At 39.7% G+C, this 18,563-nt stretch overlaps 2 protein-coding genes across 8 annotated transcripts in view; both read left to right on the forward strand.

Moving 5' to 3' along the window:
• NIPA1 (NIPA magnesium transporter 1) overlaps nucleotides 1-1,775 on the forward strand; it is a 93,027-nt gene extending 91,252 nt beyond the window's left edge. The window contains exons 6-8 of one of the 2 annotated variants that reach the window (XM_045795314.2): nucleotides 247-330; nucleotides 768-821; nucleotides 1,381-1,775. In XM_045795314.2, coding sequence (XP_045651270.1) covers nucleotides 247-330; nucleotides 768-821; nucleotides 1,381-1,399 — 157 coding nt within the window. In that variant the 3' untranslated portion in view covers nucleotides 1,400-1,775. The remainder of the gene's footprint in view (nucleotides 1-246; nucleotides 331-767; nucleotides 822-1,380) is intronic. The other variant, XM_045795315.2, reaches the window with a different exon arrangement.
• A 1,963-nt stretch (nucleotides 1,776-3,738) lies between these two features.
• NIPA2 (NIPA magnesium transporter 2) overlaps nucleotides 3,739-18,563 on the forward strand; it is a 31,044-nt gene continuing 16,219 nt past the window's right edge. The window contains exons 1-6 of one of the 6 annotated variants that reach the window (XM_087856739.1): nucleotides 3,739-4,026; nucleotides 4,795-4,931; nucleotides 10,423-10,516; nucleotides 11,518-11,574; nucleotides 15,319-15,550; nucleotides 17,007-17,063. In XM_087856739.1, coding sequence (XP_087712865.1) covers nucleotides 15,412-15,550; nucleotides 17,007-17,063 — 196 coding nt within the window. In that variant the 5' untranslated portion in view covers nucleotides 3,739-4,026; nucleotides 4,795-4,931; nucleotides 10,423-10,516; nucleotides 11,518-11,574; nucleotides 15,319-15,411. Of the gene's footprint in view, nucleotides 4,056-4,794; nucleotides 4,932-10,422; nucleotides 10,517-11,517; nucleotides 11,575-15,318; nucleotides 15,551-17,006; nucleotides 17,064-18,563 lie in introns of all 6 variants that reach the window. The other 5 variants (XM_087856738.1, XM_087856740.1, XM_087856737.1 and 2 more) reach the window with 5 other exon arrangements.

Below are 18,563 nucleotides of genomic sequence, written 5' to 3' on the forward strand. Positions count from 1 at the left end.
AAGTAACACGACAAATCCATATAGAATAACTGACATAAAGGAATAGAAGATGGAGGAGAATTCAAACTATGGTTGCCTGTCTATAAAATGGAATGCTTTTGCTTTTAATGATGATGTTTGGGGGATCTCCGTGTCCTCCTTACTCTAATTTGCTGTGCTTATTCACTGTATTGATTTTCTATTGCTGCTCTAGCAAATTACCACCAACTTTTTGGCTTAACACAACATAAATTTATTATCTTACAGTTCCAGAGCTCAGAAATCCAACACAAATTTAACTCGGCTAAAATCAAGGTGTGGGCAGGATTATATTCCACCTGGAGGCTCTAGGTGAGAATCTGTTCTCTGCCTTGTTCAGTAGAGGCCTCACACATTCTTTGGTTCATTCTCCTTTCTCCATCTTCAGAGCCAGTGCTGTTGCATCTCTCTGACCCTTCTTCTGTTTCGTATCTCATTCTCTGACTCTGACACTTCTGCCTTCTTACAAAGACCCTTGTGATTATTTTGGACCCACTCAGACATCAAGGATTTTCTCCCCATTTCGAGACCCTTGATTTAATGACACCTGCAATGCCTGTAAGGTAACATAGTCACACTTACTGAAGATTAGGACTGTGGACATCTTTGGGGGTGGGGCATTATTCTGCCTACCATATCCACTCACCATTTTATTATATGAGGCAATTATTAAAAGCCAACTCCTGGCTTTTAATGAACATCCTACTGTTCTACCTAAATTTACTTCAAGTTATTACTGTCTTTTTCAGAGTGATCTCCTGTCTCCTTTCAGCAAATGTTTTGGAAAATGCCCTGCTACATTTGTAAGTCATCTATGGTCTTGAGTAAACTTAATAATATTAATTGGAAAACACTTATATAATACTAACCTTTTAAAATGCTAGAGATACGAGAGGGGAAGTGGGCTGGGGGAGGGGAGGGGTGGGTTAAACAGGAGGGCCCTTGTTGTGATGTATAGAAGTGTTGAATCACTATATTGTACACCTGAAACTAATATTACACTATATGTTAACTGGAATTTGAATAAAAACTTTAAAAAAATAAAATGCTAGAGAATGCCACTATTCACCATGGAAGGACAAAAGGCAAATTTAGTGATAGGGAGTTGTGTTAAAGAAAAAATAATCATCCCTTTATGCTGTTCTCATGCTCCTGGCTGGCCTCTGTGGTAACAAAACCAAAACATAGAAGAGCAACTAAAGAACAGTTATACATGAGAAACTATTTGATTTACTAATACATGATTTTTAAAAACACTGTTTATTAAATAAGTCTTGCTTATACTGCTATTAACAAAGATTTTCACACCTTTATTGAGGTACAATAAACATACTCTAAACTGTATGTCGTATGATGTTATAGGATGAAAGCATCACCATGAGCAAAACAGTGAACATATCCATCACCTCAAAGTTTCTTTTTGCCCCATTGTAATGCCTCTGTCTTTATTGTCCTCTCTACTCCCAGTCAACCATCTACTTTCTGTTGCTATATATTACCTTCCATTTCCTAGAATTTTATATAAACATAATTGTTTATTATATGCTTTTGGTCTGGCTTCTTTCACTTACCAAAATTATTTTGAGAATTAGCCATGTTATAGCATGTCTCAATAGTTCATTCCCTTTTATTGTTAAGTGCTATTCTATTACATGGATATACCACAGTTGCTTTTATCCACAGTTGCTTTGTTATTGGACATTTGAGTTGTTTCTGTTTTTTTGGACATTACAAATAAAGCTGCTATTGAATGTTCACTTACAAGTCTTTTAATGGATATATGCTTTCCTTTCTCTTGGGTAAATATGTAGGAGTAGAACCATCTGTATCAAAACTGGTGGCTTAGAACAACAATAATTTAGTCTTTTTCATATGTCTGTGGATCAACAGTGCAAGTTTGTGGATCTCAGCCAATCAAATCAGTTTGTTGTTGGCTCAATCTCTGGTGTCTGGACGTAGTATGCTTCATCTGGGTAGCTTTGCAAGTGGTCTGTTCCACGTGGTCTCCTTCTCCAGCAAACTAATCCAGGTTTCTTAGCATAATTTAGGCTGGGAACCACATTTTCTTGGCCAAAAACAGTCCTAAGACCAAGGCAGAATCGGGATGGAGCAGAGTTGCAAAGTCACTCTGAAAAATGTGTGGGCACATGGATGGGTAGAAAATTGGAGCCATTTTTTGTCAATCTATATCATCAGAGAACAACATGCCAACCATCTTTCAATATTTAATGTAATTCCTTATTTGACTATGTAATCTAGCTAGAATTTGGCTGAGACCAAAGAATTAAGCAAAAAAAGTCCTCTGAGCCAGTTCTAAATGCAAGGTTGGCTGGTTACCAAGCTCACAGAAGATTAAGAGCTTTTAAATTAGTAGCTGCAATCAATCAATCAATAAAGTAGCTGCATAGTCACCTAAAATGAAACCAGAAGTTGGTGGCTAATGCAATTAGTCTGAAAAGTGCAAATTATATTTAGTATTTTCTGGTTCAACAAGCATTCACTTAAAAAATATTCCCACCCAACATGATTTACATTTCCAATACTAGTGTTTTTGTATTTATTCAGAAACTGGAACAACATACCCAAAGGACCTTGGCACCTGTAACCAAGATATTATTAACAGGCCTCACTCCTGATCTGGCTTGTTCCTCCCCACCACACATCTTCCCCTGCCCTCCTACACTTCTTAGAAATGAGCCCTCTTTGTCCATTTTACTATTTTTTAAAGTTTTATTGATTTATTTTGAGAGAGAGAGCACAAGCCAGCTGCAGGAGTTGCAGAGGGAGAGAGAGAGGAAGAGAATTCTCAAGCCAACTCCCAGCTGAGTGCAAAGTCCAAGGCCGGGATGGATCCCAGGACCCTGAGATCATGACCAGAGCCGAAATCAAGAGTTGGAGGCTCAACCGACTGTGCCACCCAGGCACCCCTGTCTCTGTCCATTTTAGAGAAAACCAGGGTGCTTTGGAGGCTCAGTCAGGCTTCAGACTCTTGATTTCAGGTCAGGTCGTGGTCTCAGGATTCTGAAAGTGAGCCCCAGGACGGGCTCCCGGCTTTGTGGGAGTCTGTTTGACATTTTCTTTCACCCTACCCCTCTGCCCATGCGCGGGGGCTCTCTCTCTCTCTCAAATAAATAAATAAACAAATCTTTAGAGAAAACCATGATGGTAGGTCCTAGGGTGGTTCTTCCTTGGAGAAGCCAAGCCGAAATAGCCTAACAGTAGGTTTCCTATGTATCTCATGAAAAATAGATCTCTGCTCCGAGTGTCTCCAGACTCCCTTTTGCCAAACCACTAACTCGCCCCAAAAACGCACCTTTCCGGGTTTTGGTTAGTTAGAAAAGGGCTCGACACTGAGCCCCGCCCCTCCCCCTCCGCGTTCCCGACCCACCCCCAGCCTCCCGGCCCACGTCTAGCCCACCACTTGCCCTCTCGGAGCATCTTTTCCCTAGGAGATCGCTAGGGACGCTGCTTAAAATGCATCTTCACACGCTAACCGCGCGGGGGAATTCTCATTTTAAGAAAGTGGCATACGGTACTGTAATTTTGACCACCTGGTCGGCGAAACTACTTTACAAAACAGTGCCTCCACTTCTCCCTTGCCCACTCTCCACCGCCTCCCTTTTGCCCTCAGCTATCTAGGGCCAGCTAAAGGAACCGGAAATCCACAGGAAGGGGCGCGGAGGGCGGGCCTTCGCTGCGCCACACTGCGCATGCGCGGCCGTCTCTTGCGTCACTCGGCCGCGCCCAGGCTCTCCGCGACGGCCTTCGGTCCCGGCGCGGCGGGGGTCGCAGGTCGTCGGGGCCAGGTTCTCTTCGCTGCTCCCCCATGGAGGAGGCGGTGCGCACGGCTACAGCCCCGGATGCTCTCACTTCCTTCTGTACGGCGACGAAGGCGCTGGCCGCGGGAGCTCAAGAGGCGGCGGCCCCTGCGGCCTGTGTGGGCGTGTAAGCGGAGGTGACCAGGGCCAGATAGTGGAGGGAAAGCCGCATGGCCGGCCTCCAGCTGGGGTAGGGTCGCCACTCTTTCTTTATTTCAGGCAAGCGCGAAGGGGCTAACTTGTGGGCCACTCTCCGGTGTTGGGTTGGTAGGGGGCCCTTCAGGGGCGCCTTTCTCTTCCGTGGGGACACATGTGTTCAGAAATGGAAGGGCTTTTCCTCATATCCTGCATCGAGGAATCCCACCGTGAATTGGATTGCTATTAAATCCCATGGAAGCCTGGCTTGGCCGGGTCGGGCGCGTGTTCATTAAGCTCATTCAAATAGTTTAGTTTTGTTGTGATGAGTTTTAGAAGATTGTTTCAACTACTGCGGAGATAATTAACTGACAATTGAACAAGCCTTAGGAGTCGGCCATAAGGTTTTGAAGATGACTGTTTAATTTCCTAACTTTTATAAAGTTACTTAATCCTGTCTTCCTCTCCCTACAGCTGTACAAAACCCTATATACGTTTAGTTTTGTGTTTGTGTCTCTTTAGTTTCTTCACTAGGTTTTTCAGTTCGTTTAATACAGGACTATGTTTTAGTTCTATTTCTAGAAATTCTCTATGTCCCATATGCCTAGTTAGTACTTTTTTTTTAAGTAATAAAAGGAAATATAAGAGAATAGAGATCTTTGTTTCATTGCAGTAAACTGTCTATTGAAGCAGTGTGTTGCCCTTGGTTGAGTAGGTTTCATGTTGGTAAGTAAAACGAGTATGGAGGCTAGTAGCCAAATTTTTGAAAGTATTTAGTAACTGTGCAGTCCTTTTGCCTACTTCTGTATTTTCTTCTTTCCAGGCCGGAGCTACTCTGCCAGGGTTTAAAACTTTAAATGAGAATAAAGAGTATTATTTACAAGGAAATGAAAGTGAATAAGTCATCTCTAAGTGCTTCCAGACTTTTTTTTCATAAGAGAGACCATATTAAACTTACATGTAAGTTAAAATTTTAATTTGTAACTAATGTTGCTAAATTAAGGTTGGAGATTTAGGTTCTGTAGTATTTATAAGTACTACTTTTAAAAATAATTAGCTAAATTAGAGATTGGAAAAAATTAAAGCAGAAGTAAAGATTAAGAACTCTTAAGTTTTCATTCCGTGTGGGCAACTCATATAGAACTAGAGTCCATTGGACACTTAGGTTCCATTTCAGGCTGTGTAACTTTCTCTGTGGTCCTCTGCATGCGATTTAACCCCTTGGAGGTTTGGTTTCTTTAGTTGTAAGGTGGGGATAATGATACTTTCTTCACATTGTGTGTATTAGAAATAATGTGTATCAGTTACCTGGAACAGTGCTTCACAGGTGTTCAGTAAGTAGTAGCTATTACTATTAGAAATACTAAAAAAGAATTACACTTGTTTTTAAGATATTTCTTTTATATGAAAATACCCTGCAGTGGTATCCTACCTACCTTTGTTCACTCAGTGTCAGCCACAGTGGCCTTTCTTTTCCTAGAAAACTGCATACCAGTTCATTCCTCTCTGCCTTTGCATTTTTTCTCTTTGTTCTTTTTCCTCTTTCAAGCCTTTGCTCAATGTTACCTTCTCCAATAGGCCTCTTAACCAACCTAGTTAAAATAGAAGTCCCCTAAGCAACTGTCCAATGCCCTTAACTATAGCATTTATCACCTTCGAATATAATGTTCTTAATTATTTTTATTGTCTTGCCCTACCTCCAACACAAGGTAAACTCCGTGAAGGCAGTGATGTGGTTTGTTTTATTCACTGCTGTATCCCCGTTCCTAGAGCATAGTATGTATTCATGTAAATGTTGGTTGAGTAAATGAGATAGGCACCTGTCCACAGTGAAGGGGATATAAGTCTTAACACATAAGTAACCGTAATACAGGCTAAAAAGTGTCCAAAGAGAAGTGTAGGTCAAAGGCCAGGGAATTCAGAAAAGATTGATTACTCTGGCTTATGGAAATCAATCAGGGCTTCACTGTGGAGGTGCCTTTTGAATTGGCTCCTTAAGATGAAAGGAATAATGTAAACAAAGATATGGAGGAGGAAAAGGAGTAAGTAAGAATGGCAGCAGTGTGTTAACCTCGGGTGGAACACAGGGTATGTGAAATGTAGTACTGGGAAATAAGATTTAAAAGTTAGGTTTGGAACAAATAGTGAAAGGTCTTAGTGGATTACAAAATTTGAGCTTCTTTCTTTAAACAGTGGGTAGCAGGAGAATGAGATGGCACGGATGTGTTTTATAGAGCAATGTGACGTGTATTGAAGCTGGATTAGGATTGGGAGAGACATGGAGGTGCAAGGCTGTATTTCACAAAGGTAGACTCCATCTGGCACTCTTGGCCCTTGTATCCAGTTTGAGTAATGAGGATGGAGAAGCCACGGTCAGAATACAAGGAGGCGCAGATTGGGGAAGAAGATGACCTACACTGAGAGACTGGTTGGAGCTGCCACTTCCTTGTGTTCCACCTCTGAGACTGATGGAGACTGCAATGGGAAAGGCAAAAGGCTGAGATTAAGGAGACCTGGATTCTAGCCCTGTCCTGCTACCTGCCAGCTGCTGGAGAATTTGCTTAACATCTTTGTGCCTGTTTTCTCATTGTGGGGCCCTCAGCACGTATCTTTCAAGTTTTTGTGAAAGTGAAATGTCAAAAATGCTGTGACAAGTTGAAAGCTGTAAATGTACTTCTGTTGGTATATTCTTTAAAATTATTTAACTTTGGTAATTGTGTTGCCTACAGTTAGTCATTTTACAAAGCAAATCTTAATTTCAGCTTATCTTATAGATGTTAGAATACTAGTCTGTTTTTTCCTGTTCCTTATGTGTTCTCTGTGTTTTAGAAGAAAGTGGGCCAGTTTCAGGATTTTAAGATGTATTTATTTCATTTCCAACGTAACTTGTATTTAATGAAAGTTAACATAAATATTCATAAATATTACTAAAATAAGCTGTGAGAATTAAAATTAAAATTTAGAAAGAACAAGCTGGAAATTCCTAAGAGCCTTTTAAAAGTGTGTTTGAAATTACAGTGGGTCATTTTCAGAATTTTCAGTTCACTCAGCTGTGGAATCCTTGAGGACAGGGACTTGTGATCATCTTTTTAACTCCAAAGTTTGGCACATTAGAGCTGCCCCGTATATGTTTATTGAACAGATGGCTACATAGAAGTAATAATGACAGCCTGGAGGGGAAGAGTGTGGGGTGGGTCCTTCCACCTGTGTCCGCCTGAGAGATAAGACGGGCAGGTTACCACCTGGAGCTTGTCCTCTCTGGTTTAGGAAAATAGTTGAAGTGCAACTTAACAAGTGTTCTTGTTTAGCTGCGTTTAAACCTGGGCCTACTTCATAGTTAATCCTTAAGAATAAAAGTCTGTTTCAGGCTCTCCCAGCTGTGATTGACCTTTACAGTTTCAGAGTGGGAGCTGATCTGAGAATAGTGAAGCAAACTCATTCCTTTTAGGACATTGACACTGATGTCCTATTTTCAAACAAATGAGAAAATTAATTTACTTAGTTTAGTGGTGAAAACCGCTTTATAACTTGAGGGTTGCAAATTCTATGTTGTTTGTTTCCGCCCCTTCCTCCCCTTCTGCCCACCACCACACTCGTGTAGTTCCATGAGTGAACAAACAACCTTAATTATAAATAGGCTTATAAATCAGATTTGCCACTATAAATGAGTGCCTTTTGTGGGAAAACCAGCACAAAGAACCAAAAATCATTGTCTGTAAGTACCTTAAAGAGTTTATCTTCAAAGATAGGACAGTAATTGAGAGTGTAATTTTATAAGGCTGACTAAAAGTAAGTGCAGAGGAAAGAAATGCCTTTGGGGTATTGAAGAAGTCTTTGTAGCGCAGCTTGAAGTGTGACCTGGGCTTAAGTGAAGAGCAGGCTTTAAGTATTGGGTAGGAGGACCAGAAGGCTCTGGTGTATCTGGGCAATGATGACACGGGTCTGAAGGGAGCCGTGGTCCTGTGTTGGGAAATGAAGTGAGCAGGAGGGTTGCAACTCCAAAACCATATGCATAACATTGACCAACCTGTCAAAAAAGGCTATTTTTTGTGTTCAAAATTTTCTATAATAAATAGATAAAAAGAGGAAGGTAGATTTTAAACAGCATCATGAAATTCTATGTAAAATAAATATGGAGAAAATTCATATATAGGCATAATAAAGTTAAGAACCTAACCCTAACTTTCAGTGACTTTAGGATAAAATGAATAAGGTTCTATTATAATGTATTTGTTTAATCACCTCCTCTTCACCTTGTTCATAGGGATAGGATTCCCTCCCCATGGCACGTGACACTGGGTACATGAGAGTGATGGCAGTTTATTAATCACTTACATTCAGCCCAGGCAGAAGGACACGCTACACTGCATGGGGCCACAAACGGTTGGGGTGGGGGGCTGCAGAGTGAAGAAGGACTTGCTATGGAATGTAGGCTTTGAGTAACAAGTGGTTAAGGTGCGCCCCTTGGTTCCTGCAGGAGAATGTGACTCGCTTGCTTTAATAATTGTACAGTCTGGCAGCGCAGTAAAGCCTACTACTCGGGGATAAGCGGGAACTGTGCCAGTTCTCCATGATAAGAAGGGTTATTTGACCTTTTTTAAAAGTAATCTCTGCACCCAGAGTGGGGCTCGAACTCATGACCCCAAGTGCAAGAGTCATAGGCTCTGCTGACTGAGCTAGCTAGGTATCCCAAGGAAGGTTAGTTGGCTTTGGGACCTTATCCACAGGAGCATAGTGGGGAAGGGAAGTTACAGTTAGGCTGTGGAAATCCCTCCCTGTTTTACCAGATGTCAAGGCAGGACATAATATTGAGTCTTTATTTAATTTTTTAAAGGGAGTGATTTATTTATAAGTAGGTTCCACACCTGAAGTGGGTCCTGATCTCACAACCCTAAGGTCAAGAGTGGCATGCTCTGCTGACTGAGCCCTCCAGGAGCTTGGGTCTTAATATTAGACCTTATACCACATGTATATAATTTGCATTTAGTGAAAGTTAACATTAAGTGTTAATAAATTAAGTAAATAAAACTAAATTAAAGTTACACATTTGGTATTTGAAAGTCAGGTTTATGTAAGTACAGTCTAAATTTGGATTTGTGAGGCTGTCATTGTACTTGGATTGGAATTGTAGATAGACCTGACTTGTTTCTGGATATCATTTTTGCAGTTAATAAAGTTACATTTTATTGATTCCAGAATATTCAGGCTACACTTCAGCTTGTTTTCTTCAGACCTTCAAAAGGGGAGTTTTATAGCCCGAGGAACTTTAAGTAGTCACTTCCTCAGTAAAATTTGCATGATAATTAAGAACATTGCTTGATGATGATAATGGTTAAAGAAGTTGATTTTACATTAAGGGGTGCTTTAAAGAATCTTAGGTGACCCATGGTCATTGGAATACAGAGTGGGCTGAAGTGTTTGATAGCTGGGTTTCTTTGCTCCCATTTTCCCAGACTTTATTACTATTACCTTTGCATTTTCACTTGTATATAGTGCTATCACTTCCCAGCACACTTTAACAGCTTTTTACAGTTTTCAAGTTTATGGGCTGTAAAACATTTGTTACATTTTAGGATGCTGATAGGAATAATGCAACTTTATTTTTAGGGCCAGTTATAATTATTCCATTCATCTGTATTAACCCAGAAAACATATATTAATACATATTTTTGAGACTGTCAGATAGCTAGGCACACAGGGTTAAAAAGGTGACTGGTATAGGAGCCTAGGGGCTGGCAGTCTGTTGAGGGAGACTGGGTCATAAACACTGTTAAGCCAGTCATTTAGAGTGTAAGTGAGAGCACTGTGAACACACTTTGTTGTTGTTGTGATAATCTTTTTATAGTCTATAGAAGTAATTCTTGATGCTAACCATTTTGTTCCCAAATTCTCTGCCTCCCCCTTTCCCTGCATGTTTATGTCTCCGTACATACTGATTGTCACAGTCCAGAATTATTCCAAAGGCAAGCTGAAGTTGAAGCTTGAGGTTACCAATGTTTGACACATAAAGAGACCATAGTTTATTTTATTTTAAATTTAAAAATCAGTAGTAACTTTATATATTGTTTAGCTTCTTTTGTTAGTGTATCTGTTAAGGTTGTGACTCATCCAGGGTCATGCACTCAGCTAGAGGCAAGACTGAGTCTCTAACCCACCTAGGACTTTCCTGAACGTATACTCTTGCCTTAGGAGTGGCATTAAGAGGACTGGGGATACTTTTCCAAATACCTTGTAAGAGAGATCAGTTCTGGAAAGGTGTCAAGTAGACAGCTGATCTCATCCGTATTGTATGTGACTGATACTTAAAAAAAACTCAGAGCATCTCCCTGACTTTGTCTTACCTTCTTTCCATGTTTCAGTATTATCTTGTTCTAGATCGTGAGGTGACTTTTCTTTTGGGATTGCTAGTGGTTTCTTCTTTCTTTTCTCCCTCCCCCCTCCTTTTCTGTAGGCTCCACACCAACACAGGGCCTGAACTCATGACCCTGAGATCAAGACCTGAGCCAAGACCAAGAGTTGGCCACCCAATGGACTGAGCCATCCAGGTGCCCCTTGTTAGTGGGTTCTGTCCTGACATCCCTGCAGCTCTTGAGCACCGCAGCATGTGTTTTAAAAACCTTAATGTGGGAGTGTCCAACATACACAGTATATACTGTAGAGAGAATAATACAATGAACCCCTGGGTGTGTCTACCACCCATCATTACCACTGATCCCCATTTCTGCAGACAAGTTTTGGTTTTTCAAAAATCTGATGGGAATTTTGCATTTACCCATAATAAGCCTGTTCAGGTATGTAAGTTAGCTATCCCAGTGGCATGTATCAATAAGCATCTATGATTGTGTTCACAGGTCTTTAAGTCAGGGATGACTCTGTTTTGCTCTGCACGTGATGGAAGGGTGCCAAGGGGCAAGCAAAAATACAAAGGTCATCTTTAGATGTAGACTCAGACCTGGCACTCCTGTCACACCTACTTCCTATTGGCCAGAGTAAGCCACGGGGCTACTCCCCAAGTCAGTAGGGTGGGAAGGACTGTTCTTACGAAGTGTCCCAGGAACCATAACGTGACTTAACAGGCAAATATAAACACTGGCCCCCTTGTCAATGTCATCTCAGTGTGAATACTTTTTCCATTATTACAGAACATTATACCCATTATTTAACTGCCTTTTTCTGTTTCCCCACTGAAGACTAAAATTTAGCCATCACTCTTTTATCCATAGAGCTTAGCATAATGTTTAGTGCACACAGCATTTGTTTGGTAAATACTGTTTGAGTAAATGGATAAAGCAATTGATGGGCTAGGTGAATAGGAAGTTGCTTTTGCTAAAGGCCAGAATCTCATAACCTGAAGAATAGAAAAACTTGGCTAGTCAGCAGAGGTTAATGTGTGAGGATCCTACTGAATTGCAGATTAGTTCTGGAACTCAGTAGTTAAATTGTGGTACTGAAAATACCAGAAAGTTGGGCTGGCAGTTAGTATAAACAATCATAAACCTTGTTGCTGAGTAATGTTTTTTCCTCTGCTTTCTACACTTTGCTTTAGTTCATTTGTCGCCAGAGTTCATGAGTTGGCCATTTGAAAAAAGATGTGCAGTCTTTGGTAAGCCTCTGCTTCCCTGTCTGGTCTTGTGGCTTGAGCCTTCTAGGTCCATAGTCTTCATGTTCTCTGAAAAGTCCACCACTATCACACTTGTACCTTGGCAAACATCTGTCTGCTAGAATCATCATCCTGTGCTAACAAAATGATATGAAAGCTGTCTTCTCTCTGCACACCCCCAAATAGGCTAAATAAGAAATAAATTACCATCTGCTTATATCTACATAGATTTCTTTTTTTTTTTTTTGAGTGAAAGAGATCTTTCTTTCTTTCTTTCTTTCTTTCTTTCTTTCTTTTCTTTCTTTCTTTCTTTCTTTCTTTCTTTCTTTCTTTCTTTCTTTCTTTCTTTCTTTCTTTCTTTCTTTCTTTCTTCTTCAGTTAGCCACTGTATAGTACATCATTAGTTTTTGATATACTGTTCAGTGATTCATTAGTTACATGTAACACCCAGTGCTCATCACAACCTGTGCCCTTCTTAATACCCATCACCGTGTTATCCCTCCCCCTAACCCCCTCCCCTCTGAAACCCTCAGTTTGTTTCCCAGGGTCCATAGTCTCTCATGGTTCGTCACCCTCTCTGATTTTTCCCCCTTCAGTTTTCCCTCCCTTCCCCTATGGTCCTCGTGCTATTGTTTATGTTCCACATATGAGTGAAACCATATGATAATTGTCTTTCTCTGTTTGACTTATTTCACTTAGTATTATCCCCTCCAGTTCCATCCATGTCAGTGCAAACGGTGGGTATTCATCCTTTCTGGTGGCTGAATAATATTCCATTGTATGTATGGACCACATCTTCTTTATCCATTCATCTGTTGAAGGGCGTCTCCGCTCCTTCCACAATTTGGCTGTTGTGGATATTGCTGCGATGAACACTGGGGTACACATGCCCCTTCTTTGCACTACATCTGTATATTTGGGGTAAATAAATACCTAGTAGTGCAATTGTTGGGTCATAGGGTAGCTCTATTTTTAACTTTTTGAGGAACCTCCATACTGTTTTCCGGAGTGGCTGTACCAGCTTGCATTCCCACCAGCAGTGTAAGAGGGTTCCTCTTTCTCCACATCCTCGCCAACATTTGTTGTTTCCTGTTTTGTTAATTTTTGCCATTCTAACTTGTGTAAGGTGGTATCTCATTGTGGTTTTGATTTGAATTTCCCTGATGGCTAGTGATGTTGAACATTTTTTTCATGTGTCTGTTAGCTATTCGTATGTGTTTTTGGAAAAGTGTTAATGTCTTCTGCCCATTTTTTGACTGGGTTATTTGTTTTTTGAGTGTTGAGTTTGAGAAGTTCTTTATAGATCTTGGATATCAGCCCTTTATCTGTAATGTCATTTGCAAATATCTTTTCCCATTCCATGGGTTGCCTCTTAGTTTTGTTGACTGTTTCCTTTGCTGTACAGAAGTTTTTTACCTTGGTGAAGTCCCAAAAGTTCATTTTTGCTTTTGTTTCCCTTGCCTGTGGAGACGTGTCTTGAAAGAAGTTGCTGTGGCTGATGTCGAAGAGATTACTGCCTATGTTCTCCTCTAGGATTTTTATGGATTTCTGTCTCACATTGAGGTCTTTCATCCATTTGGAGTTTATCTTTGTGTATGGTGTAAGAGAATGGTCCAGTTTCATTCTTCTACATGTGGCTGCGCAATTTTCCCAGCACCGTTTATTGAAGAGACTGTCTTTTTTCCATTGGATATTCTTTCCTACTTTGTTGGAGATTAGTTGACCATAGAGTTGAGGGTCCATTTCTGGAGTCTCTATTCTGTTCCATTGGTCTATGTGTCTGTTTTTGTGCCAATACCATGCTGTCTTGGTGATCACAACTTTGTATTATAGCTTGAAGCCAGGCAACGTGATGCGTCCAACTTTGTTTTTCTTTTTCAACATTCCCTTGGTGATTCGGGGGTCTTTTTTGGTCCCATACAAATTTTAGGATTATTTACTCCAGCTCCGTGAAAAATGTTGGTAGTATTTTGATAGGGATGGCTTTGAAAGTGTTGATTGCACTGGGCAGCATGGAATGTTTTTCCATCTCTTCGTGTCTTCCTCCTCCATTTCTTTTATCAGTGTTCTTTAGTTTCTAGGGTATCCTTTACCTCTTTGGTTAGGTTTATTCCTAGGTATCTTACGGGTTTTGGTGCTATCGTTAATGGAATCGATTCCTTAATTTCTATTTCTTCAGTCTCAGTGTAGAGAAATGCAACTGATTTCTGTGCATTGATTTTGTATTTCCTCCATGTTGATGAATTGCTGTATGAGTTTTAGTAATTTGGGGATGGAGTCTTTTGGGTTTTCCACATAAAGTATCATGTCATCTGCGAAGAGGGAGAGTTTGACTTCTTCTTCCGCCAATTTGAAGCCTTTTATTTCTTTTTGTTGTCTGATTGCTGGGGCTAGGACTTCTAGTAATATGTTGAACAAAAGTGGGCATCCCTGTTGTGTTCCTGACCTTAAAGGAAAAGCTCTGAGCTTTTCCCCATTGATAATGATATTTTCTGTGGGCTATTCATAATGATTTTTATGATATTGAGGTATGTTTCCTCTGTCCCTACACTTTAAAGAGTTTAATCAGGAAAGGATGCTGTATTTTGCCCAGTGCTTTTTCTGCATCAGTTGAGAGGATCATATGGTTCTTTTCTTTTGCTCTATCACGTTGATTGATTTGTGGTTGTTGAACCACCCTTGCATCCCAGGAATAAATCCCACCTGGTTGTGATGGATAACTTTTAATGTACTGTTGGATCCTATTGGCTGAGGTCTTGTTGAGTATTTGGGCATCCATGTTCATCAGGTCTGTGATTCTCCTTTTTGATGGGATCTTTGCCTGGTTTGGGGATCAAGGTAATGCTGGCTTCATAGAAGGAGTTTCTCTACATAAATTTCTAAGAAGAAAGTGTATGCATGAGAAAACGCCAAGTTTCTCTGTATAGATTATTCAAAAAGGACACATGAAATTGGTAAATGTGTTTATAAACTAGATTTGTGTATTTTCATGCCTGATATTCATTCTGTAGAGTTTTTTTTCTTAACAGCAAAGTTTTGTTACTAGATACTTATCAGCTAAGACTGGAAACATTATTTAAATATGAAACTAGAGTTCATAAAACCAATTTAAATTTTAAATTTAGTATTGGCATATAAAAGTAGTTTTATTTTTTCAGTTTTATTGAGTTATTCTTGATGTATAACATTGTATTAGCTTAAGGTATGCAACATAATGATTATATTTATGTATGTGTATATATAAGTAAAATCATCACCACAATAAGCTCAGTTAACATCACACATTACAAATTTTTTTTCTTGTAATGAGAACTTTTAAGATCTCTCTTAGCCACTTCCAGATATATAATACGGTATTGTTAACTGTAGTCACTGTGCTGTGCATTACATTCCCAAACTTATTTATAACTATATCTTCTGGCCACCTTCACCAATTTCTGTCACCTCTCTACCCATGTCACCCATTTGTGTCACCCCTCTACCCCTGCCTCTGTTAGCCACCAGTCTGTTCTCTGATTCTGTGAGTTTGGTTTTTAAGTATGGCCTTATATCATGATCCCATCTTTTGCCGTAACTGTAAGAAATATAATTTTACATCAGTGGTAAATTATAAATAGTAAATATATTATCAATAGTAGTAATGAAAATATTCCTTTATGAGAACAGAAGTGGAGTAAAATTTTGAATTGCATATGGACTGTCATGATCATTCTGTTAAAAAATCTCATTTTGTTTTGCATTGTTTAGATTTGAAGATTGCATAATCCTGCCTCCAGCACCAGTGGTTTCTCTGTTTTGTGATCAATGTGACTCACAAGAACTTCTTTAGTAACAAACGAAATGATCCAGGGGCGTGGAAAATATGACTTTTACATTGGTCTGGGATTGGCTATGAGCTCCAGCATTTTCATTGGCGGGAGTTTCATTTTGAAAAAAAAAGGTCTTCTGCGACTTGCCAGGAAAGGCTCCATGAGAGCAGGTAGGCTGTGCCCTCTGTGACTGTGAAATGACATCAGTGTGTGCTTGTGTACTCAGGTTCTTTGATGGTACACAACTATGTCTTTATTCCTAGTTAGTATATTCAAAACTTTGAACTGTGCAAGCCTTATAAATGTTTATAGAGTATCAAACATCAGTTTCGTAATGAGAAAAGTTAAAAGTGAGACAGTGTCAAAATAAGCTCTTAACTCCTGCAATTATCAAAGTGGAAATAGGGACCAAGGTCCAATTAGCATCCAGCCTTATCTTTAAATTTTGATATGTCTGCAGTGAAGGAAATAAGGGGTTATGAATAGAATCATAATGTTACTGAAGACTAGGATTTTTTGTCTTAAGATAATAGAAGTTTTACTTTTACCTAAAGACATTTTTCCTGATGATCTCAATTGGCAGGAAGGAAAGAGAAGGCTTACTGGAGTTAAAGAGTATTCTCTGAAGGGTGGTATAGGTTATTTCCCCAGAAACTGCTGACAAGTCATGAGACCTTGGGGGATACTCAATATGATTAAACCCCACTCTGACTTCATTTGGTGCATTCATGACAGCATTATGTTGTATTCTGGTCATGTTCCATCATTCAGCCTGTACTTTAGTTCTAGACCCCGTTCTGACCTCACAGGAAGACCTGCTTTGGCAGTAAAAAAAAAAAAAAATCACCTTCTCCCTCTTTCCTGTGCCATCATTATGGCCAGAGCTAATCAATTTTAAAATAGTATCCTTTGTTAGAGGTTAGTGGGCAGAGAAGAAAGTATTAGCATATGCTGCTTGAACAAGTATATTCCTCATTCTTGTCTTAAGGCATGTGGTCTCACTGTCCATGATAGATATGCTTGTCAAAGGGTTCATTTGCATTGGCTTTTTCTTTTGGACAGTGGCTTTAGTACCAATTGCTTCTTGATTTTATTAATTTTGTGGGGGGGTGGAAGTCAAGTAGGAACATGAGCATGCTGGCAGCTCCAGATGGTGATGAATGCTCAATCTTTTTATGTATGGTCAATATGAAACTCCTTTCTCCACAGTTACTGCCTCATAAGTGGGACTAACCCACACCTATATGGCTTATCCACGTTCAGACTAATTTATTTAAATGAAGCACCTCCTGCTGCTTCATTTTCTTTACTTTGTTTATTGAAGCTGAGTTCACGAAACAAAAGACTGAAGTATAGACCGAATATAAGGATTGATTTAATACCTTCACTCAACAGTATAGTATAAACCTAAAAATTTTAACATTATCATGGTCCTCATCCCCTTTTCTAAGATAATCATAAAAAGATTAGTTTAGAAATCCCCTTATACAGTAATGATGGAACCTTTATTCAAAGTAAAAATAATCAACAAATGAGATATTTTAAAATCTGTCATTGCTAATAGTTGTCATAAATTTATGAGTCTGATAATATTCCAAAAAAGTGAAATATTTTTTTCATTCACAGGTCAAGGTGGCCATGCATATCTTAAAGAATGGTTGTGGTGGGCTGGATTGCTATCAAGTATGTATAGAGAACATTTCAAGGAAATACTATAGATGTATATTAAATTCTTGCATATACTAATACAGCCTCATATTACTAGCACATTTTGTTATTTATTTATTTAATTTTTAAAAAGATTTATCTATTGGAGAGAGAGAGAGAGAGAGCAAGTGAGGGGGAGGGAAGGGCGGACAATCCTGAAGCAGACTCCCTGCTGAGCACGGAGCCTGATGCTAGGCTTGATCCCAGCACCCCAAAATCACAACCTGAGCCAAAGTCAAGACTCAGCTGCTTAGCCTACTGAGCCACCCAGGTGCCTCTAGCACTTTTTAAAACTTTAAATAAATCCTTGCTTTTTAAATGAACAGTACTCAAAATATGTGAAGTATAAGCCAGTTAAAGTCATTTAGCAGTTAGTTTATTTAATTTGAATGAGAAGACTTTCTTTTACCCGTCTGATTAAAATATGTCTGATAACACCCATGTGTTTTTTAAAATTCTCAGTTTAAGAAGGTAACTTTAAAAGTAAAATATCCTGTTTTTAATTCCTCCCCCTTCATTGACTTTCATTCCAAATTGGAGAGAGCTACAGGGGCGCCTGGGTGGCTCAGTTGGTTAAGCGTCTGCCTTTGGCTTGGGTGGTGATCCCTGGGTCCTGGGATTCCACCCCTCCCCGCATTGGGGAGCCTGCTGCTCCCTCTCTGCTGCTCCCCCTGCTTGTGCCTTCTCTCTCAAATAGATATTTTTTTAAAAAAAAGGAAAGGAGGTATGCATTTGATTAGAGAATCTATGCTTATTTTGACGATTACCTTTAAAAAAGGTGCATAGAAAAATGATTAAGACACCAAGTGTTCAGAGTATTGAGGATTTAATTATGTAAATGTTCTTTATAAGCTTAAGAGCCGTTGAAATACGGAAGAGACTGATCATTCAACAAGTATTTATTGATCATTTCTGGTGTGCCTGGTTTTATTCTAGGTTCTGGAGATAAAACCATTCAAACAAACAAAAACCCTTACCTGTGAGACTTAACATTGTAGATGGAAGCAAACAATACACTAGATAAATACATTCAAATGTGTGTGTTAGTGATAAATACTTATATTTGCTAGGAATGAAGTAGGGAAGGGATGTAACATGAAGGATAGATACGTTTACATTTTAGATGGGAGGCTAGGACAGTTTCCTTATATTTTAGAAGGGGGACCAGGGCAGATCTTACTCAGCATGTGATTAAAAGATGTAAAGTGAGAGCCGATATTTGGGGGAGGAACATCTTAAGCAAGAGGAAACGGTAAATGTGAAGAACATGAGGCAGATCCTGCCTAGCCTGTTGAAATGTGATAGCCAACCTGTAAGATAGCCCACAACGATTCTCACCCCCTGGTAGTCAGTCACACTTTTGTATAATCCCCTCTCACATTGAATTAATAGTGGCCTGATGTGATCACAGAATTAAAAGAAGTGGTGATGGGGCACCTGGGTGGCTCAGTCGCTTGAGCAGCTGCCTTCGGCTCT

Source organism: Ursus americanus, chromosome 28, assembly GCF_024610735.1.
Source record: "Ursus americanus isolate L20-20 chromosome 28, mUrsAme1.1.p, whole genome shotgun sequence".
In the NCBI taxonomy this organism is placed as follows: Eukaryota; Metazoa; Chordata; class Mammalia; order Carnivora; family Ursidae; genus Ursus; species Ursus americanus.